At 39.6% G+C, this 23,806-nt stretch overlaps 1 protein-coding gene across 1 annotated transcript in view; it reads right to left on the reverse strand.

Annotated features, from left to right (window-relative positions):
* Window positions 1-18,432, reverse strand: part of moxd1 (monooxygenase, DBH-like 1) — a 40,284-nt gene extending 21,852 nt beyond the window's left edge. Inside the window, exons 1-2 of the mRNA XM_002936315.4 lie at window positions 18,042-18,432; window positions 65-211 (exon numbers count right to left, since the gene is read on the reverse strand). Of these exons, the coding sequence (XP_002936361.2) occupies window positions 65-211; window positions 18,042-18,296 (402 nt within the window). The 5' untranslated portion in view covers window positions 18,297-18,432. The remainder of the gene's footprint in view (window positions 1-64; window positions 212-18,041) is intronic.
* Window positions 18,433-23,806: the final 5,374 nt, after the last annotated feature.

Consider the following 23,806-nt stretch of genomic DNA (forward strand, 5'->3'; position numbering starts at 1 on the left):
TTCAGGTGGCATGGGTCAAGAGCCCTGAAATCAAGCCCCTATCTTGCACTATAATGGTACTTACTGTTATTGTTTTATCATTGGGGTCACACGTATGGAGGTCTCTGCTAAATTTGAGAATTGTGTGTGTGCTATTTTCCATGGCATATTCAAGCAGGTAGTTTTGATGTGGGTCTCTATGAAGAATTCTATTACCATCTGAATAGAAGTCCTATAAAGAGAACGAACAGAAGAGAGATGGTGAATAAGAAAGCAATATAACTAATAATAGTAACAGTGACAATAGTTTTTTTACTTTATGTAAAGTGTTTTGCTTCCCCTTTATAGTTTTTCTGATTTAATCCAAGTTCTTTTTTGTATTAAAGTGGTGGTTCACCTTTATATTAACGTTCAGTATGTTATAGAATGTCCTTTGCCTAGCAACTTTGCAATTGGCCTTCATTATTTATTTTTCATTGTTTTCAAACTATTTGCCTTCCACTTCTACATTTTTCCAGCTTTCAAGAAACTGACCCTGATACCCAAAAACGATTGCTCTTTGCGCTTACAAAATTATTAATATTGTTACTTTGTATTACTTACCTTATATTCAGCCCCACTTCTATTCATATTCCAGTCTTTAGTTTAACCACTGCCTGGTTGCTAAGGTTAACAAGACCCTAGCAAACAGATACTACCGAAATTCCAAACTAAAGACCTGCTAAACAAAATGTTAACTGAAGAACCATAAAAAAAAAAAAATGAAAACCAATTGCAAATCTGAATGTCAATGTTTACATCATAGTAGTAATAGTTAATTTTAAGGTGAACTACCCTTTTAAGAGCTTTTACAATATATAATATTGTCCAGATATTGGAAAGCTGATCTCTTGATCTGCATCTCTGTTTGGTGCACAAGTCCAATATGATCTGTCAAATGTAGAGACGACAATTCCAGTTCTGCTGCTTTTCTAGATATTCTCTATGGTAATATCAGCTGATGCAGACATTGTCTGTATTTCAGAAGCTCCTGGACATAATGTATGTGTGGTTATCCAAGCGACAGATACATTAGCAGGGTGCTTAAATAAATAGGAGACAACTTGGCAGCTCAGCCCAATGCTTTATTTGCACACAGTGCCAATGCACAAGCCTGCTTGAATGAACTGCATGCACTTACAAATAAGGTTAAAAAGTCCAAAGTGCACAGATGCAAGGGAACACTAAAAATAACACCTGCCTTGAGGAGTTTTTGCCACACATGCAACTGACTTGCATCCAGTGAACTGTAGGCTGTAGGCTAAGGCACTACTGATGCTGTGTGCTGGAAGTAATGACATTTGTGCACAAAAGAACTTGAAAAACTGGCATTACAGTTTGTACACAATGTATTAACAAAGATGCTTATTTGCACCTGCACTAGTAAATCATGAGCAAGTTTCCGAGTATCCTATCCATCGGCACCTACTATTATTGTGGGAAAATGCTGCACAGTGGGTTAAAAATGTAGTGACTTGAACTTGGACTTTGCAGTGCCTTAGTACATGAGTTATAGCAGCGTTTTTCAACCGCAGATGTTGCCTGGTGTGCCGTAGGCAGGGCCGCAATTTTTACTTTCCCCTTTAATAAAATCCGGGCCCTGTCATTGGTTGCGCCCCGTGTGTACGGGTGACGTCAGTACGCACGGGGCGCAACGTTATAAAAGGGCCTGTGTGCGGTCGCGTGTAGGCAGAAGTGCAGAGGCGGCACGCGTGAGGGGAAGATGCTGCTGAAGCCGCCGAAGAGCAGAAGTAAAATGCTGCTGGGCACCAATGTATTAGGGGGGGCCACGGGGCACACTGACTTATGGGGGCACTGCTGCTGGGCACCAATGTACTAGGGGGGCTGGCTCTTGGCACCAATGTACTGGGGGGCACTGCTGCTGGGCACCAATGTACTAGGGGGCACTGCTCTTGGCACCAATGTACTAGGGGGGCACTGCTCTTGGCACCAATGTACTAGGGGGGCACTGCTGCTGGGCACCAATGTACTAGGGGGGCACTGCTGCTGGGCACCAATGTACTAGGGGGGCACTGCTCTTGGCACCAATGTACTAGGGGGGCACTGCTGCTGGGCACCAGTGTACTAGGGGGGCACTGCTGCTGGGCACAGAGTTACATTTTTTAACATTTTCTAATGGTGGTGTGCCTCGTGATTTTTTTCATGAAACAAGTGTGCCTTTGCCCAAAAAAGGTTGAAAAACACTGAGTTATAGTACTGCTACTCTAAAGAATAAAACCTCCGCAAGGCAGATTCCTTCTCTGGAACAGTTTCCTCCAATAACATCTCAAACATGTAACTTAGGGCAGGCATATTTTAGAGAAGTCAGTTTTATTACACACCTACGTTACCTTTTAGAAAAATGCGGTCAACATTTCCTAACATCTTCACCAGTCAGATATTAGATTTTATTATTCTCACTGTACTAGGCCAGTTAAGGGAAAGGGCCAGTGCATAATTTGTCACTGATTGCAATGCAATCAAAATTAAACAAAACCAATGTAAGGTATAAGTTTAGGATTTTCTATATTCCTCCATGTTATCACGTGTAATAAAATTCATAAACAAAATTCTACTTTGCCTTCAAACTTTAATGCAGTGTATCAGTGATGCAATTTCTTAGTTTATCACAAATTCACATAATTAGGATTATGCATTTTCACAGTTTCCCCTATCCAGTTAACTCGCTCCCTATAGGGTTATATCCTTTCACTTCTAAAACAGCTGCCTTAGCATTTTTAACTCAAACACATCTCTATGTGAATTTACTTTCAAGTTGGCCCTTGTTTCCTTTTATCTCAAATATCTTAGGGAAAGTGACTATGAACACAAATAGTAATTCTTGTTATCCCAGTCCAAGCTCCTGTTGCTCTCTTTTCCTAGACTAGCAGAAAGCATTTTGATGTTTTTAGCCACCGGAATGCCAAGAGGTTGGTTTAAAGGTTTGTAGTCTATGGCTCATTCTGTAAAAATAAAGTTCTTACTTCTCTTTCTTTCAAACATTTGAATAAATCTAGCCACTTGCATTTGGTTTCATATTTTCCTATGTAAATGAGCCCCTGGTTTAAATCAAGCACCTTCTAAACCTGTAAAAGTGCTACTGTAAAAGAAAACTTTCTCCAAAAACAATATCTAATAGATTTAGAAGACATGATATTTGTACCTTTGGGATACGAAAGCCACATTTTTTACATAATATTCAGCAAAGTGCATTTTGCCAATAAGTGCAAGTATACAGGAGCGTGTATTGACACAAGTACCTTTGTAAATGGTGTTTAAAGGAAAGTGCAAAAAATGAATTGATGCAGGGTACTTCTCACAACACTTTTGCAATTTAAATTCATTTTCTGTTTTTTTTTGTTTTTTTTGTGTTTTTTCTGAAATATTTGCATTTTAATGCAAAATGAAAGCTACGCAGGCATTTTATTGCCAATAGGTTAGTCACAATAGTGCAATCTAGAATGCTTTGCCATTTCTGAGCAAACAGCCCTAGAAGCTCTCTCTGTTTGTTTAAGATAGCAGCAGCCATTTTAGCTTGGTCTGACGTCACTTCCAGACAGCACAGGGCAGGCAAGGAACAGCTCTCAGTTCAAATTACAGCAGAGAGGGGAGGGAGAAGAAGGGAGAATGCCCTGAACATTTTTTCTGAGAGAAGGAAGTCATTTTTGGGGTTTAGATTCCTTTCAAGCACATGCAACTTTAAGGTTTGTGCTTACATTCATTACTAAACCCTGTAGTCTTTAATCACATTTTCTAGGCTCATGTTGCTGGCTCACTTTTAACATATGCTTCTATCATCATTGTCAATTCACTAATACTTACATTACCATAAACAGAATTTTACGGCAAATGCCTTAGCTAGTTTAGCCATAAAGCCAAATACTATTTATTCTTTTACCTGTGTTTGGATTCACTTTTTTAACCGAAAACATGCAATAACACCCATAATTATTGTGACCTATATCTCCCAAGAGTGTAAGCCAGACATTGTTAATGCATTGAGTTGACTATAAAAATTCAATTGGAATATCATTACACTTATTTAATTACAAAACGTGCTTTTCATGCATAATTTCATAGAAATTTATATTTGGGCCACCCTTCAAGAGCTGAAATGAGATGCCTTCTTCATGAATTCCCCTAAAACATATTTATAACATAAATATATTATAATCACAGTGGATAAAAATCAGATGTATAACAAAAGACCATATCAAAATAACAAAACTCAGTGCCATGGCAGTATTCGTCTTGATTAAACAGATTTCATGGCAGGTTATTAGAGGATCGTGGCTGTGTATGTTTCAACGTGGAAATATGAATGGAAATGGTTAGTCATTTATCTGAACACAACACATTGGAACGATCACAGACACCACAGAAGATCTTTGATTCCATAGAATTCAATCTGTGTTCTGTTCATATTTCTTCTATTTGGAGAAGAAGCATCTGTCTTCATGTGTCTAAAACAAAAATTCTATATGTACAAGTCTCATATGGAAACCATTTCATTTTCAACCCTCAAATTGAATTTACATTTCTCATCTAATCTCTTTAAATAAGACACCAACTTTTATAAACTTTATTTAATAAAACACGCTGAGTTTCTCTGTGATCAGATGATGACTGATTCTGTAATTTGACGTACAATGTTCTTTTCAAACTAGAGCCCATATTATCCCCACTTAGTGGGCATAATAAGGACTATAATCCATTGTACAATGAACACTAAAATATTCTTTTTGAATTGTGCTTAGTACAGAAATCCAGTCCTAATAAAGATTGTTGGTCTCAGCTCCCCACTGTACAGGTTATGAGCATATCTATGCTGGGCATTAATGAGTGGATCTTTGCCAGATTTGGCCAAACTGGGCCCCATGCAGATTTAGAGGGTTATTCCAGCTGCAGCTATTTCTAAGGAAAATCAATAATGACTGTTTCTATTGGCCAACCCACAATGACATAAGTTTTGGTCATCCCTAAGTTCTAAACCATTTGGCCTATATAAAATATATGGAAAAACAATCTCTGTTTTGTTTTTAGGGGGGGCATTTATAGTAGCTTAATGCACAAAATGGCTTACCCCCATATTTAATAAAAGACACTAAGTTTGCCCAGGTGTAGTAACCAATAGCAACAAGTCAGCAGATAGCAATTACTGATCACCTGTTTAAAAGCAAACATTTTATTTCTGCCGGTTACCACCAGCAATAATATGAATCCCCATTGGGAAGGCATACACAGCATTTTACTTTCTGAAGTAGCCCGAAGCCATGATTCACTTTATTGTTGTGGGAAGGCATTTCAGGGAGATGCGGGAGCCTGTGGTAGAGGAGGGTGTCCTGGTCATTATAAAGTGATGACATTTTGATGGTTATGGTGTGTGGGCTCTGTTTCTTGACACCAGCTCCCAAAGGCAGCATCCCTATAAGAATGAGTTAAAGCCACTTCAAGCCCCTCATACACTTTTCCAGCACTGTTCCAGTATTGGTGGACATACATGATATCATACAGCCCTAGAGTTGCCATGCTTACAAATTGCTCTACATAAATAATTGCTTTTAATTTTGGGAGAAATATCCCATACAAAGTCACAATGACTCTTTAAGGCTAATGGTAGAAGGGGCATAAGAACTGCAGCTGTACTTAAAGGGGTTGCCCAACATTGAGTTAACTTTTAGGGGCTGATTTACTTACCCACGAACGGGTCGAATGGAGTCCGATTGCGTTTTTTTCGTAATGATCGGTATTTTGCGATTTTTTCGTATGTTTTGCGATTTTTTCGTTACCAATAAGATTTTTGCGTAAAAACGCGAGTTTTCCTATCCATTACGAAAGTTGCGTAAAAAGTTGCACATTTTGCGTAGCGTTAAAACTTACGCGAAAAATGCGCAACTTTTCGCGTAAGTTTTAACGCTACGAAAAATGCGCAACTTTTTACGCAACTTTCGTAATGGATACGAAAAACTCGCGTTTTTACGCAAAAATCGTATTGGTAACGAAAAATTCGTACAGAATCCGAAAAAATCGCAAAACATACGAAAAAGTCGCAAAATGTTCGTTTTCAAGTCGGAACTTTTCCAATTCGGGTCGGATTCGTGGGTTAGTAAATCAGCCCCTTAGTATGATGTAGAATATTCTGAGACAATTTGCAATGGGTTTTCATGTTTTATTGTTTGTAGTATTTTAATTATTTCTGTTTTTCGTTTGGCAGCTTTCCAGCTTGGAGTTTCAGCAGCTATTTGGTTGCTAGGATCCAAATGACATTAGCATCCATGGTGTTGTTTGAATGAAAGACTGATACATGAATAGGAGAGGATCTGAATAGAAAAATAAGTAATATAAACAATAACAATTAAAATGACTCTGTCGTGATTTTTTTGGTATACTTTTTATTTAGAATTTACATTGTTTACATAACAAATAATTCACTCTGCCATTAAAAATTTTATTCTTGAACCAACAATTATTTTTTTTTAGATGTAATATTGGTGTGCAGGTAGCCCTCTTAGTGCATTATGCCCGAGTCTGAGCTTTCAGAGCAGCCAGCGCTACACATTAGAACTGCTTTCAGGTAACCTATTGTCCCAAGCCAGACTTGGATTTCTTACTATTGAGTGCTATTCTGATATCTACTGGGAGCCGCTATATTGCTACCTTCCCATTGTTCTGCTGATCGGATGCTGGGGGGAAAGGGAGGGGGGGGTGATATCACTCTAACTTGCAGCTCAGCAGTAAAAAGAGACTGAAGTTTATCAGAACACAGGTCACATGGCTGTGGCACCTTGGGAAATGAAGAATATGGCTAGGCCCATGTGAAATTTCAAAATTAAATATAAAAAAATATGTTTGCGCAGGATTCTGCTGGAGAGCTCTATTAACTGATGTGTTTTGAAAAAACATGTTTTTCCACAACAGTATTCTGTATACTGTAGCTTCACAGAGCAATAGTTTTTTTTCACACAAAAACACTCACAGAAACACCAAGAAGCATGCTTACCCAATGTCTGAAGTGCTCACCAAAAGCTAATGTCAGAACATGCTTAAAAGCTGACAATACAATGGTGTTGTTTTTGGCTGTTAGATAACTTTCTATGATGCATGGTGGAAGGGGGGTTCCTAAGTTCACCACCTTTTTTGGGAAAAAATACCGGCCTTCCTATATGATAAATCTAATTTCTCTATTAATGACATTGGTAGAAAGCATAATTTTTACCAGCCAATTTGGCAACCCTACAGGGGACGGAGCGTCCATAGAGCATAACTTGATCATTTTGGCTCAGCAGCTTAAAGGGGTGGTTCACCTTTAATTTCACTTGTATGTTATAGAGTGGCCAGTCCTAACCAACTTTTCAATTAGCCTTCATTTTTTTTATAGTTTTTGAATTATTTGCCTTCTTCTTCTGAATATTTCCAAAAAATATTTTGATGCACTCAGGATTTTTTGTATCAAAATTGTAATTGTAACAACATTCTCTTTATCATGTCAACGTTTCGACACCACACTCCTTTTTGCTGTCGAAATGTTGACATAATAAAGAAAATGTTTTTACAATTTTGATACAAAAAATCCTGAGTGCATCAATTTATTTTTTAGACTGATTTGCACCTGATGAAAAGCTTTGGACAAATAGTACAGGCCTGATCTTCAAAAGTGCAGCTATAGACTATAGTTTATTATTACGTTCTCCTGTTTATCTTCCAGTCTCTCCTTCAAACCACTGCCTGGTTGCTAGGGTAAACTTGACCCTACCAACCATATAACTGGTGAAATACCTACTGCAACTTGTTTCAGAATATCACTGATTACTCAGCATGTCCAGTTGCTCTAGATTTACTCCTACTGGATAGGCGATACTCTTGACCCAATTGCACTGTGCCTACCACAGTCCAATTCGCCAAAATGGCTCACTGTGTGTGCTGATGTAAGTCAGGCTAAGTTGCTGTGTTCAGCATGTAAATCATGTGCACCCTATTCCTTTGGTGCAAATGTGATTCGCCTAGTGATACAGGGCGCTGATGGAACCCTGGAGCTACGTCCTGGTCAGGAAGTAGCGGTAGCTTCAGGGGTTACCATGCGTCAATAGGCACAGCAATGCCAAATTCAGAATGGTTGGGGCAGGACTGAGTGGTGCCAAGTGCAACTATACATACATAAGTGCAAGAGCATATTTTAATGAAAACAAAAAAACGCACAGGTTGCCCAGTGTACTTGTAGGCTTAAATGAACCCTTATCAAAGGATCTTAAGTCATTAAATTATTATGTTGAGTTGAAAACCCAACCTACTGTTCTTCGACTTCAGCCTATTCTTCCGCTTTTTCTTCTTCTTCTTAGCGCCTCCCATTTCCTAAACACTACTCCTCCTACAGTTTTAGGGGTATAACACCCAAACTCTCCACACTTCCCCGCCCTATAGAGGAGAAGGTTGCTTGTGCTTTTCTAAGCGTTCCCGCCCCCCCTGTCTTTTTGTGGCGCCGCTCCGAACACCCCAATTTTCCCATTGGCTTTGACAGGGAAGATCTTCAAATGCTGCCACACTTAGAGCTTTGAAGCTACACCCCCCAAACTTGAATAACATATTCGTGGGGTCACCCCAAATGAAACCGCGACATTTGTTGGATGACCCCAAAGTGGGAGGGGCCAACAACAGCCAATCAAATTTCACCCATTGACTTTTATGCACTTTTATACACTTACAGCTTTGAAGCTACACCCGCCAAACTTGAATCACATAGTCATGGGGTCATGGGGTCATCTCCGCCCAAAAGTGGGTGGAGCTGTGAACAGCTAATCAGATTTTACCTATTGACTTGGTGGAAATTAAACCTGCTGCCATTCTCACAGTAATAACATCAGGGTCCCCAAACTTTGCAGAGTTAGGCACCAGGTAACTGCGATTCAAGTTTGAAAAAGTGGGTGAAGCCATCAACAGCCAATCAGATTTTACCTATTAACCTTTAATGGGGAAATTCAACCTGCTGCCATTCTCACAGTATTAACCCCAGGATCCACAAACTTTTCACAGTTGGTCAACAGGGAACTGACCTGCCCTCCAGCAAAATGGTATGGTCCAAACCCCCCTCCAACAAAATGGTACGGTCTGACACCCCCCTCCAATAATATGGTACGGCCCAACCCCCCCCCAACAAAATAGTATGGTCCGACGTCCCCAACCATCCAGCAAAATGTTACAGTCCGATCTTTAGTTACAGGGGGTGTCATGAAACTGTATCATTACTAGGGATGTAGCGAACCTGAAAAAAAAAATTTGCGGACCCGTTCGCGAACTTACTCCAAAACTCGCGAATATTCGCGGACTTTGCGCACCCCATAGACTTCAATGGGAAGGCGAACTTTAAAAACTAGAAAAGCCATTTCTGGCCAGAAATTTGTTTAAAGGGTGCCACGACCTAGACAGGGGCATGCAGGAGGGGGATCAAGGGCAAAAACTTCTCTAAAAAATACTATGTTGGCACAGCGTTGCGCAAAAAAAAAAACGCAAGATATTCTAGCGAAAATACGGGGCTTTTTTTCTTTCGCGCTAAACACCATGAAAACGGGATTTGCGGAAAAACGCCATGTGTGATTTGTGCGATATTTTTTGCGCCGATAAAAAACCGCAGAAAACGCCGCGCGAACTTAAACTGCGAACATACGCTGAAAGTTCGCGAACATACGCGTTCGCGAACACCCGATGTTCGTGCGAATTTGTTCACCGGCGAACAGTTCGCTACATCTCTAATCATTACACCTGCCTTACACCCGCCTTTCTAAAGAGCATAAGACCCCACTTCCAACTAAATGGTACGGCCTGACCCCCCCCCTCCAATAAAATGGTATGGTCCACCCCCCCGCTCGACAAACGGTACGGTCTGATCTTTAGTTACAGGGGTTGTTATGAAACGATATCATGGAAAAACCCAACCTACTGTTCTTCGACTTTAGCTTATTGTTCCGCTTTTTCTTCTTCTTCTTCTTAGCGCCTCTCATTTCCTAAACGCTACTCCTCCTACATTTTTAGGGGTACGACACCCAAACTCTCCATACTTCTTCGCCCTATAGCGGAGCAGGTTGCTTGTGCTTTTCTAAGCGATCCCGCCCCCGTCTTTTTGTGGCGCCACTCTGAACACCCACATTTTCCCATTGACTTTGACAGGGAAGATCTTCAAATACTGCCACACTTACAGCTTTGAAGCTACACCCCCCAAACTTGAATAACATGTTCATGGGGTCACCCTGAATTAAACAGCGACATTTGTTAGATGACCCCAAAGTGGGAGGAGCCAACAACAGCCAATCAAATTTCACCCATTTACTTTTATGCGGAAAATTTAAACTGCTGCCAGTCTTACACCTTTGAGGCCACACTTCCCAAACTTGAATCACAAGGGGTCATCGGGTCAGCTCCACCCAAAATTGGGCGGAGCTGTAAACAGCCAATCATATTTTACCTAACTTCCCGAAACTTTGCAGAGTTAGGCACCAGGTAACTGCGGTTCAAGGTTAGAAAAAGTGGGTGGAGCCACCAACAGATTTTACCTATTGACTTTCAACGGGGAAATTTAAACTGCTGCCATTCTTTAAATATTAATACTAAGGTCCCCGAACTTTGCAAAGGAGAGCCACCAACAGCCAATCCATTTCCACCCATTAAATTTCATTGGTTTATATTTAAACTGATGCCATTATTTAAGTATTAATTCCAGGGTTGTTAAACTTTCCAGAGTTAGTCACTGGGTATTTGCCGTTCAAAGTTAGAAAACAGTGGGCGGAGCTACCAATAGCCAATCCCATTTCACCTATTTACTTTCAATGATGAAGTGAAAAATGCTGAGTCCCCAAAACTTTGCAAAGTTGGTCACTGGGGGACTCCAGTTCAAAAATAGGAAAAGTGGGTTGGGCCACTAACAGCCAATCAGATTTCATCCATTGAATTTTATTGGTTTAAATTTAAAATGTTGCCATTCTCACACTATTTATGCCAGGATGCCCACTGTTTGTCACTGGGTGACTTCGACTCGAGGTTAGAAAAAGTGGGCACACCCACCAATCACAATTTACCTATTGACTTTTATTGGTTTAAATTTAAACTGCTGCTGTTCTTTAACTATTAATTCTAGGGTCCCTAAACGTTGCTGAGTTAGTCACTGGGTAACTGCAGTTCCAGGTTAGAAAAAGTGGGTGGGCCACCAACCACCAATCAGATGTTATTTGTTGACTTTCAGTGGGGAAATTTAAATTGCTGCCATTCAGATACTATTAAAACCAGGATCCCTAAACTTTGCACAGTGGTTTTTACTATATAACTGTGGTCCAAGGTTAGAAAAAGTGGGCAGAGCCACAAGAGATCAGATTTCCATCAGTGACTTCACGTTTTTCAACCGAACATGAAGTTTGTTCTCTTCCCTTTCTAGTTACTTGGCTATCGTTGAGAAGTACTGAAATGTCTTCTGTAAAAACGTGCACCATTTTTTGCTCTGTTTTTTAGATCTCTGCTATCGCAGGTGACTAACTGCTCAAAAATGGCTTTCCTTTTCGGAGCAGTTAGTCGCTATGATAGCAGAGATCTATCACGGACGACTGAACCTCTGTAGGTCCTTAGCCTTATGTTATAGTTAACCTCCACTGTTTAAGGTTTATGGCTTTATTGCTATTGTAAATGCTATATAACCACTAAATGCAGTCATTTTTTACATTACATACTAAACAAGCACCACCTTTCACCTTGAGCACAGTTTTATGTTTTTTAAATTTCAGACTGCTTGTTAACTCTTAAAGATGGTAATTACACTAATGTAACACATTTTAAAAACAGAGGTCTTTAAAATGTAACATGATAAAATGTCTGAAGAAGAAAAAGAAAGTTCAAAGAACTCCCAATGAAGGGGTCATAAACTGAAAAAAATACCTAATAAAATAGATAATAAACTTAATTAACACTTCATCCTAACCTGGACTACAAGACTTCTCTCTGACTTTTGCCTGTCTCTCTCTGGAACTCTCAAGCTATCAGACTCTCTCTCTCTCTTTTCAAATGCTCCATAAAGACCCCCTGTTAAAGAATAAGTAGGCCTTTTTATTTTAAAAGCCCTAGTCAAACAGCTGTCTACTGAACATGCCTGATTGATTTCCATGGAGCAGTAGGCAGCAAGCATACGCAGTAGACACCTCTTTGACCGACTTCCTATTCAAAGGAGAAAGAAGGCTCAGTATTCTAGCCTTACGCTAGATAAGGAAATGACTGGTTTCTGCAGCATGTTTCATGATCTGTCTTAGAAGAGACATCAGACTCAATGTAGGGAGAGAGATATGTCATTTTGGGGGCTGTTTAGATTCCTTTTAGGTATTTTTAAATAAGGTTTAATTATTCTTTAAAGGAAACATATTCAGTGTATCTTGAGTGATCAGACAACAATTTATCATAGATCACCAACTGTATTCATAATGCTTGATTTTTAAATGTACCCTAACCCTTTAGAAATATTTAGTGGTTTTAATGTGTGGGATCCATTGTTCCCTCTAAGGTGCGCGGTTGTGTACGCACACAAATTTTGTGGCAGTGCACATTGTGGTGTGCACACAGAATTTTGTGTATTTTTTTTATTCTATTCTGATCTGAGCACTGTTTTAAAAAAATGTGCACACAAGTTTACAAAAGAATTTATTTTTTTTTGTGCACATTGTCAAGGAGGGAACATTGGTAGAAAGGGAAAACCCATTAAATGGATTCTGTCACAGGAAAACATGTTTTTTTACAAAATGCACTGGTTAATAGCACTTCCTCCACCAGAATCCTGCACTGAAATCCATTTTTCAAACAGCAAACAGATTTTTTTATATTTAATTTTGAAATTTGACATGGGACTATAAACATTCCCAGGCGCCCTCAGCCATGTGACTTGTGCTCTGATAAACTTCAGTCTTTCTTTACTGCTATGCTGTTGGAGTAATGTCACTCCCCACCCTTTCCCCTCAGCAGCCGTTAAGCAGAACAATTAGCTGCTCCCTGACACCTCTGCTGAAGGATTCAGCTACCTGAACTGAGAGCACCAGGTTTCTCTTTGCTCTGCTTTGGCTAAAAGCACTGCTGGTAGAGAAGCCATCTCATAGTGAAATATGGCAAATTACTTATACTGTCTCCTATTTACTTGGGTGATAGCAAATGGGGAGACAACAAATCTCTTGAAAATTCAAACTCAAAAAAGTGACATTGGTGGCTTCATGTGTTTCTGTAGAATTAACAGTCTCAATGACACTCAAAAATATGGCCTAAGAAAATACACTGTTATTGTTCCTTTAAGAAGCCATAAGTCATCAAGATGAAAATGGAGTTTGCTACTCATAAAAGCTGATGCTACAGGGCTCATTATTAACTTTTGATGCAGAATACATTGGTTCCTGAGTCGCCATTTAATGATAAACTGCATTAGTTATTTATCAGCCTTGTAAAGTGACATTTATATTCTATATATACAGTAAATCAGTCCCTAAACTCAGTAACTGACACTAACAGAGCATGTACTGTACATCAGCAGGAAAGAAGATGAAGATGGAGAGCTACTGGGGCATCATCAGAGGTACAGACCTTTCTTGTTAAAGGGCTGTGGTAGCTTTGGGAACACAACCCCCCCAAAAATGTAGAAGTCTAGCTTGCTTCTTTGTTAAGGCTGATGCCACACTGCAGAGAATCTGCCACTACCCATAAAAAATCTACTTCTACTTGCACCCATAAGCAATGAATCCGGGCGCAGGCACACACAGCCGATTTCTACAAAAAATGTTTCCAGGTACAGGCACAAATAGAAGATTTTATAAGCGTAGCAGCGGATTCTTAGCAAGCATTTTTCCACTTGCCAAGAATTTGCCATGTGTTGCATCAGCCTAAGCTTTAGCTTATTTTAACCAAGGAATAGTGTTGTATTGAATGGGCAAAGAATTCTGAAATTAATGAATAAAAAGCTAATAAAAATGTTTTTTTAAGCCAGTGCATGGTTGTGAGTTCAAGCATTGCGTCAGCATTACAGCAAATATATTTCTCTGTTTTCTGCAATCTTGACGTACAGTATTCACACAGTTTGGTTAATGTAAACTCTTTCCTTAACAACTGAACTTTAGTTTAGATCATTATGGAAATTAGTTTTGATGTTCAGATGTAAAGGCAATCATCAACTGAAGGTTCCAGCATGCCACCCCTGAAGAATGTTAAATCGGCTATTTTTGGTAGGCAATTAGAAACTCTAAAATGTACTGCCTTTCTTTTCCCTCAACCACTTCCTTTTCTAGAAAGTTCCTTGTTTAAAAGATGGACAAGGCAGTATTTATTTTAAGGCACCCGAGGGCCTGTGTCTAGGGAAGCAGGCTTTTGGGGGGGGGGGGCCTCGGGTGCCTATATATTTACTTTTTAGGGCACTGGACCTAAGTACAGCCCTGAAGATGGATATTCATGACACTGTAAAATCTGTAATACAGACTTACCAGTGTTTGCTAAGTAGGAGGCTTTTGTATTATTTTTTTTCTAGTTGGTGTAGCTCTTGTATACAAAAGTATGAATTGTAACTAAATTCCTTTGAACTGTAATATCTGTCTAATAAACCCGTTTCACAAAAAGTTATTATTACTGTGTTTGTATTAGTAAAGGCTCAACAAAACATCACTAAAGAGCTTGAAAAAGCAAGCTTTATGTTTTTTTTTTTATAAATGTCTGAGTTATACAGGTATGAGATCTATTATGCAGAATGCAAATCGAATAGGAGTATTTTCCACCAATATAAATTCTTGCAGCTTAGCTACCATCGAGTACAAGGTGAAGTTTTATTATTACAGAAAAAAGGAAATCATTCTTTAAAAAATTATAATTATTTGTTTAAAAATCGACTCTATGGGAGATGGCCTTGCTGCAATTTCAAGCTTTCTGGATAAGCGGTTTCTGGATAAGGGATTCTATACCTGTACAACAAAGGTGCCCTAAATTATAATTGTTAACACATATTTATAAATATATTCCACAGCGCTGTTCAATAAATGGGTGTATATACTGTACATTCAAAAACAACCAACAACTAATCGCTAAAGAGCTTACAATCTAAAATATAATTTTTAATTTTGTTTAGTGCGGACATATTCTGCAGCATTTTGCTGTCACAATATGTCATATTGGTTGTTGGCTGTATTCACAGCTGCTGGTAAAATCATCATCATTAATCTATATAGCACCAACAAATTGTGCAGCGCTTTACATTAATTTATAACAAACATGGATCTTACAATAATCTAACAAATAAGGGTTTATAGAATAAGATTAGGATCAGAGGGCCATAGTCGTAAGCACTTACAATCTAAAGTATTACTCTTGCATTTTGGTATTTACATACTTTTCAGTTTCAAAGTGGGACCAGAAGGTTGGTCTTTTGGTTTCTGCCTCTTTCTTGGTGCTGCTGGAGGTATCTGATGGTAGGAGAGATTTTTCAGGTCTCATGTACTAGCAGAATTAAAGGACAACAAAAGCAAAAATCACTGGGGAGCCAATATGTTGGGCACTCCCCAGTCACTAAATTTGCTGATCTTCTACCCCAGGCTGGTTTGCACCTTCTTCAAAAAATGTGCCAGGCTGGGTCACTTTGCGCAGAAAGCTGTGCTGTCATGTTTAGTATTCTTCAACATAATCTTTGACCATTTTCCAGTGTTATTTTCTTGTTCTGAGCCAACTGGCTGAATTGTGTCAGTTAGCCATAAGATCAATAATAAGCAAATGAAGCCAGAAAAGAAGCAAGGGGCATGGCTACTAAAACTTCTTTTTCATTATTTAGCAGTGGGCAGACTTTGATGGCAAATCTCTGGGGGGAAAGGGGGGGGGTTATCTTGCAGAGACTTGATTGTAAAAATTAGATTTTTCATGAAACAGGCTCTTTATTTACAGGCAGTTGTCCAAAGGGGATTTTTTTAGGTCATGGAACAACAAATACTTTTATAGATTTTAGTATGGGGTATGTATGAAGTAATATAATGTTTACATTTGCACATTTAGGAATTTTGCACCTGAAACCATTCCTCTGCCAATATTCACTAATGTCTGCCATTACCATTACCAATGCTATGGGTGAAGGTATTACTGACCTGCCAAGAGACATCTCATAATATACTGTGAGGTCTTAGCATAAATGAAGGGGTGGGCAGCTAAAATATACACCATGATTTTGCTGCTGCCATCAAATCAGTGAGAATACTATACTGTCTGGTTATACTCTTTGCTGATATCTACAAAACGATTTCAATTCCCATGATGCAGTGTGAAGAAAGTCAGCTATTAGGGCTAGAAAAGCAGCTTTTACGGGGGCTGTTTTATCAAGTAACATGATGTGCTTCCAGTTTATTGTGTTTTGGAACTGGTAGCAAGAGAAGAGAGTTGAACCAACATTTCTGTAATAGTATACTTGGCATCAGAACTAGCTGCAGCACATTACAACAGCTCTGTTTTCTTTTTGTTTTTGGCTCTGTTAAAAAACAAAAAACAAGCAAAGACAAACAAGCAAAGACAAACAAGCAGAGACTATGGGATATTGATATCCAATGAAATTGAACTAAAAAAATTTAATTTTAAGCTTTATGAAATATTGTAATAAATATGTTTATACTTGTAGTGTAGTTGCCAATAGCAACCAACCAGGCCTTTGCTTTCATTCTCTAAATTGTTGTAGACTGTGCAAAATTAGTTTTTGTGCTTGTGCAATTCACCACCAGTGTTTGTAAATAAGGGGCACATTTACTAACCCACGAACGGGTCGAAATGAGTCAGATTGCGTTTTTTTCGTAATGATCGGTATTTTGCGATTTTTTCGTATTTTTTGCGATTTTTTCGGCGTCTTTACGAATTTTTCTTTACCAATACGATTTTTGCGTAAAAATGCGAGTTTTTCGTAGCCATTACGAAAGTTGCGTAAAATCTGGCGATTTTTTGTAGCGTTAAAACTTGCGCAAAAAGTTGCGTTTTTTTCGTAGCGTTAAAACTTACGCGAAACTTCGCACCTTTTAAGTTTTAACGCTACGAAAAAGGCGCAACTTTTCGCGTAAGTTTTAACACTACGGAAAAATCGGGCGATTTTACGCAACTTTCGTAATGGCTACGAAAAACTCGCGTTTTTACGCAAAAATCGTATTGGTAACGAAAAATTCGTAAAGACGCCGAAAAAATCGCAAAAAATACGAAAAAGTCGCAAAATGTTCGTTTTCAAGTTGGAACTTTTCCAATTCGGGTCGGATTCGTGGGTTAGTAAATCAGCCCCTAAGTGTTCTAATGCCACAGGTGTCCCAAAATCTTCCTCGATTGCAGTATTAAACACAGAATAAGAGATATTTTTGCTTCTTAAGTAAAATGTATAAATACAGTATTAACATTAGATGTCCCCTGTTCCTCTGATGTCACCCCCCCATCTTTCCTGTCCCTTGCCACTGTTGTGCTTCCAAGTAATCTGGGTTTAATTCACAAACAGTGTCAGCATGTACTGTGAATGTCTTCTAGTGGGAAAGCGCTGCATGAGTCAATCACTGAAGATCTGTATTCAGCCAGCCTTTCATCACACACAGCTGGGAGTCTATTGCACATTAGTATTTCTAATATTAATTATAATATATTTTAATAGACATAAAAGCACATACAATGTGGTACAAAGCAGCAAGCAGTCAACGTTTTCCATCTAGCAGCATAAATAAAACAAGCTGCAATATATTTTTCACTAATAATATCTACTAAGCATGAAGAATTTTAACATTTCTTTTATACTCCCACACAGTAACTCAGTGCTCAGTTAAGCTCAGTGCTTAAGAGAATAGAAAAACATGAAAACATATTGAACCAAAATACACTGAAATGCCTTACTTCTGTACTGATCCCAAAGCCAATAAACCAAATATTGCATCTACAGCAGTTAAGGATAAGCACTGGGGTATATATGCTGCAGTGAGATTTCTGGTCTTTGTGCAAAGTCCCATAGGAGGTAATTACTGGGTGCAGATAAAGATCCCTACCTGCAAGTAGGGCTTGCCTTCTTCCACTCCTCCAATAACAATGTCTGAAGAAGCCATGTCCCCATTGGGAGAGAACCCAAAACCAACATAGCCTAACGTCTCCACCTGTAGCAGGAAGGTGATTGACTTGCCATGGTGCCTCCAGTGCAACATGTATTTTCCCTGCCCATCCAGAACTGCACTATGGCTGTAAGGTTGTAGGTCCACATTCAGGGCTGTGGCAAAGAATGGAAATAGAAAGAGAAATGCAAACATCCTTATCCAATGTTTCCTCTGTAATGGACAGATAACAGATGTGGGATATCTTTCCACTCAGCCCTCTCCCTCCCACACACTCCTAGACACTCGCCACCCCTAGCTTATAGTAGGAACTTTGAAGATCAGAGGAGGGGGAGATGCAGCGTGCACAGTGTGGCTGTGGGGTTTATATGAGACCATAAGAAATAGACATGACTCGAGCCCTGAGCCAGCTCCACAACAGTGCCCTGAGGCAGTAAGTGCATAGAACATGCTGCTACAAGTGGCTATTCTTTGTTTTCAGAGATGTTCCCTTTGTAATCCAGTAAGCTAGATTTAAAGAGCTCAGATCTCTGGAGCAGCACAAACAATATGCTTTTTCTGCTCTATTTTTTTACAGCTTTGTCAAAAACCCATTGTGATCTAAGTAAGAAGAAGTCAGCCAATATACGACAAATTATATTTATTTATTTATTTGTTTGTTAGATTAAAGTCAGCTCTTTTCAAAACATTGTGCTTTTTCAAATGTATTTTATGTATATTCTGAATATATATGTTATGCTGTGATAACCTCCAGCAACAGTATTAAATAGAACTTTTTTATATTACAGACTAAGTATAACCCAGATACTTTATGGATTATATGGTAACAACGCCTGGTCTGACATTTGCCTTAATAGTAGTGCCTGTTCCTACAGTGTATTGCTGAACTGATTTTTTCTGCAGTGTACCTTCCACTGCATACTGCATTAAAATATTTGACTGTTTGGATACAGACTACTGTAAACCAAAAGCTGCATGAAATGTAGTTCTATTTACACACCTTTCTCATGAAATGCACAGTGTATGATTTTGATTTCACAGTAGATTTTGGTAGGATCCAGTGGCAGGTGATGACAGATATGGAAATTGTAAGAAATAGCTCTCTTCATTGGGGATAAGAAGGGCTAGCCATTTCACACAGAAGAGAGGGGGGTCGATCAATGCAAATTCCCCTGTCCCCTGTTTTATAAGTCAATAAGTATCTATACAAGTGCATGTATTTTAAAAACCAGGGGTTTTACTTATGATCATAAAATTCACAAGCCACCTTACCATGTCCTGTAGAATAACTCTGCTAAAGTACAGAAAAACACAAAGCAGGAGCACTTCAATGCTAAGTAAAAATATAGAATTACAATGGAAGTCCAAATGACTTGGTCAGTTTATCTACAAACATACAAATGAGAGGGGGCTGATAAATGCACATTCCCCGGTCCCCTGATTATCTATGCAAGTACATCTATTTACAAAAACATGGGTTTTTAGCTAAGTTATGATAAGAAAATTGACAAGCCACCATACTACATCAAGGTAAATTCCCTTCTACAAAGCTCCCCTAAAAATTGTGCAGTTTATCTCTGACAATACCACTGACATATATACTCTTTCTATAGTAAATAACTTTCTAAAGCAAAGAAATCCAAAACATTATAAAGAATATTTAGGGATGCAAAGTCTGAGCCAAGAATGTGCAGAACAGAAGCAGAAATTCCCTCACTTAAGAAGACCCATGTGACAATGCAAATATATTTTGCAGTAGAAATTTTTTTGAAGGGTTTGATGATGAAGTACGACAACAATTTTCAGGGACCATTCCCTCTTTTACAAAGATGTCAAGAAGTATTTTTAAATAAAAAAATGCAATAATCCTGGATATCTTGTGCCCAAGACAGCTGTATTATTTTATGTAACTACATAGTCATTTGCAATTTCAGGTACCGTCTTCACCTTTGGGAAGAGGACAACAATAACTTTTTGTTCACAAAACATTACATAGTTACATAGTGTTGAAAAAAAGACCAGAGTCCATCAAGTTCAACCCTTCCAAGTAAACCCAGCACATACAACCTATACTTACCAATCTATACTATATATTACATTCATAAACTATAAATAGAAACATTAATACTAACAAGTACCCTATCTTGTACTGTATTACCCCTTTTAAAAGCTTTCCTACTTTTGATGTCAGACTAACAGGCCTATAGTTTGAACGGGATCCCTTTTTAAATAATGGCACCACATTAGCAATTCGCCAGTCTCTCGGCACCATGCCAGACCTCAATGAATCCTGAAAAATTAAGTGAAGAGGTGTGGCAATCATAGAGCTAAGCTTGTTTAATACCCTGGGTTGAATCCCATCCTGTCCTGGACCTTTGTTTACCTTTACATGTTCAAGTCTCTTTTGAATTTCCTCCTGAGTGACCTATGCGTCAGTAGCTATATTACTAGAACTGGGAATATTAAAATGGAAGCCTTCATTAGCTGGCTCCTCAGATGTATAGACAGATGAAAAATAAGGGTTCAAAATTTCTGCTTTTTCCCTGTTCTTCTCAACCAATTTACCCCCCCCCCCCCCCAGGATAATAAGGTTCCCACCCTTTCTTGCTTAATTTTTTTACTATTTAGATACCGTATATACTCGAGTATAAGCCGAGTTTTTCAGCACCAAAAATGTGCTTAAAAAGTCGCCCTTGGCTTATACTCGGGTATATGGATGTGAAGTCTGTCAGCCGTTGGTTGCCGCTCGACCGCCCGGCCATCCGACGGGCGGGCGCGTGACGTCACCGATCGCATCTAGGAAGTACCTGCAACTCGCGCCTGGCACCGCTGATCGGTAAGCGGTGCTGGGGGGTCCCTTACCGATTGCCTCTTACTGGAGGGCCCTTGCCGATTGCTGGATTGATGCGCAACTAGGACGTAACTGCAACCCGTGTTGGCGCCTGGTACTGCTGATCGTTACGTCGCGCTGGGGGGGCCCTTACCGATTGCCCCTTACTGGAGGGCCATTGCCGATTGCTGGATCAATGCGCAACTAGGAAGTAACTGCAACCCGTGTTGGTGCCTGAAACTTCTGATCGGTAAGTGGCGCTGGGGGGTCCCTTGCTGATTGCCCCTTACTGGAGGGCCCTTGCCGATTGCCCCTTACTGGAGGGCCCTTACCGATTGTCCCTTACCTGCACCGACTTCATTCCTCAGAAAAAGCCTTCCATTAGCATTCTCTCAGACCTGTGAAATATGAGTCTAGATTGGGCGTGTGTAGGTTACATTTATATTGGAAGGGGTTTGTTTATCCTGGCGCTCCTCCATCTCCAGAGCTCCTTCACCTTCCTCTCTCCGACACTTGTTTGTTTTATTCTGGGTGAGACAGTTGTCATATGTAGAGTTCTCCTGTCTAAACATTGTGCCATCTCCCCGTCCTACTGACCGGCCAGGATACACATCCAAATTAATTACTGATTCATGAAATCAGTGCCACTGACAGCCACTAAAATCTCACCAATTTGGCACATGATGCAAATGGATAAACTTGCCACAGATCAACTTTCTTATGTAATATGTCATATACCAATTTTCTAAATTCCTTTGTGAGTTCATTAACTAGGACTTGCCTTATACTCGAGTATATGGATTTGAAGATGTAAGTGTCTGGCATCCGTTGCGCATGCAACCCTAGGCTTATACTCGAGTCAATACATTTTTCCAGTTTTCTTAGGTAAAATTAGGTACCTCGGCTTATATTCGGATCGGCTTATACTCGAGTATATACGGTAATTAAAACATAATTTTGGTGTCTTTTTACTCCTAGCTGCAATACCCCCTTCCATCTCTATTTTAGCTTGCCTTTTTTTCCATGCTTTATTTGCTTCCTTGTACCTCATGGAAGTTTCTGCTGTCCCAGCTAACTTGAATGCTTTAAAAGCACGTTTTTGCTTACCAACCTCGACACTAACACTTTTATTCAGCCATAAAGGTTTTGCTTTGCGATGCCTCTCCTTGCTTACAAGGGGAATATACTGTTGTGTATGCCTGCAAAGCAATGTTTTAAAGATGTTCCATTTTCCTTCTGTGTCTAACCCTATGAAAAGCCTTTCCCAGTTGACACATTGCAGAAATACCCTTATACTGGCAAAGTCTGCACGTCTAAAATTTAGCGTTTTAGTTAGTCCCTTATTATCTACATTAGCTAACAGAGTTAGAGCTAATAGGTGAATATTAGTCTGTTTCCTTTGTAACAATGGAAGCTCCTTATCTGATAAACTATCTGACCCTTTGCTAATCCAACTGCCCTGTCTACACTAGCTTTCCCATAAAACTCTAGCTCACCCCAACCTCCCCATGTCTAGTTTAAACACTCCTTCAGTCCTCTTAAACATTCTCTCCCCTAGCACAGCGGACCCCCTTTCATTGAGGTGCAATCAATAACGGCTATATAGATAGTACCCCAAAGAAAAATCAGCCCACTGCTCTAGAAACCAAAACCCTTCCTTCCTACACCAAGACTTTAGCCACGCATTTAGCTCCCTAATCTCCCACTGTCTCCCTAAACTTGCACGTGGCACCGGCAAAACTTCTGAAAAAATAACATTGGAGGACCTTTCCTTAATCTTAGAGCCTAGATCCCTGAACTCACTCTTTAAGGTCCTCCACCTACCATTCATTTTGCCATTAGTACCAATATGTACCAAGACAGCCGGGTCATGCCCAACCCCTCACAATAATTTGTCAACCCGATGAACCACATGCCAAACCCTGACACCAGGAAGAAAAACAGATAACTGTTCGGTTGAAGTGATCCGATTGACAGATTACCCTGTCCACTTTCCTAATGATTGAATCCCCTATAACCACCATCTGTTTAGGCCTAGTTCTGCTCTCCTCTCCACCACTACTAGAGAAACTGGTCTCCCGGCTGTTAGAGATTGGCCTCATCTAGAACCGCTAGTCCAGAGTTCACGCTCTGGCAAATCAGAGTTAACAAAACCTGGCAAATCTGTTGGGATGCACAAACCCTGGCGCAGCCTCCCGCTTCCTTTTACCCACACTAGATTTTCTGTCACCAATCTTACAGCCTTATCATCCTTTCGCTGCTCCCCTCCCCAAAAACTATCTGACCCGCTAGCTCCTGCTTAGTGAGCAAGTGACTTCTCTCAAGATTGTTAATCGAAAGCAGTGTTGCAACTTGTTCCTCTAGGACTCTAACGTGAGCCTCTAAAGTGGCAATTCGCTCACATCCACAACAGAGGTATGCACTTTGGAACTGATGTTCCACAACCGCATACATGTGGCAGGCTGTGCACTGTGTCAGACCTTCAATGTTGCTGCCACTCATTCTCCCTGTTACAGAAACAAGTAAACAAAACCGGGGAAAAAGATTTGGAATAAATACAAACTTTGTACCTTGTCTGAAACTCCTTTAGTTTATATCTCCTGAGGTTTACAGTATAACTCCACTTACAGAGCCCTCACTTAAAGAACAATCAATTAAAGAGCAAGCTCCACTGGAGTCCCAGTGGTTTTATTTATACTGTCTGTTCAGTGCAACTAATCAAACCCCACCCACCTCAAAATGAGAGTAACTACAAAGAAATGCAACTTCTGGCAAACCTGCTGTAAGCCTTATAGTTCACCAAACTTTGTAATTTAGCACCAAAAACAGCAAATACTTTTGAAAAAAATTAACCCAACAGTTAAACAACACAATG

The sequence above is a fragment of the Xenopus tropicalis genome, chromosome 5, assembly GCF_000004195.4.
Source record: "Xenopus tropicalis strain Nigerian chromosome 5, UCB_Xtro_10.0, whole genome shotgun sequence".
Lineage (NCBI taxonomy): Eukaryota > Metazoa > Chordata > Amphibia > Anura > Pipidae > Xenopus > Xenopus tropicalis.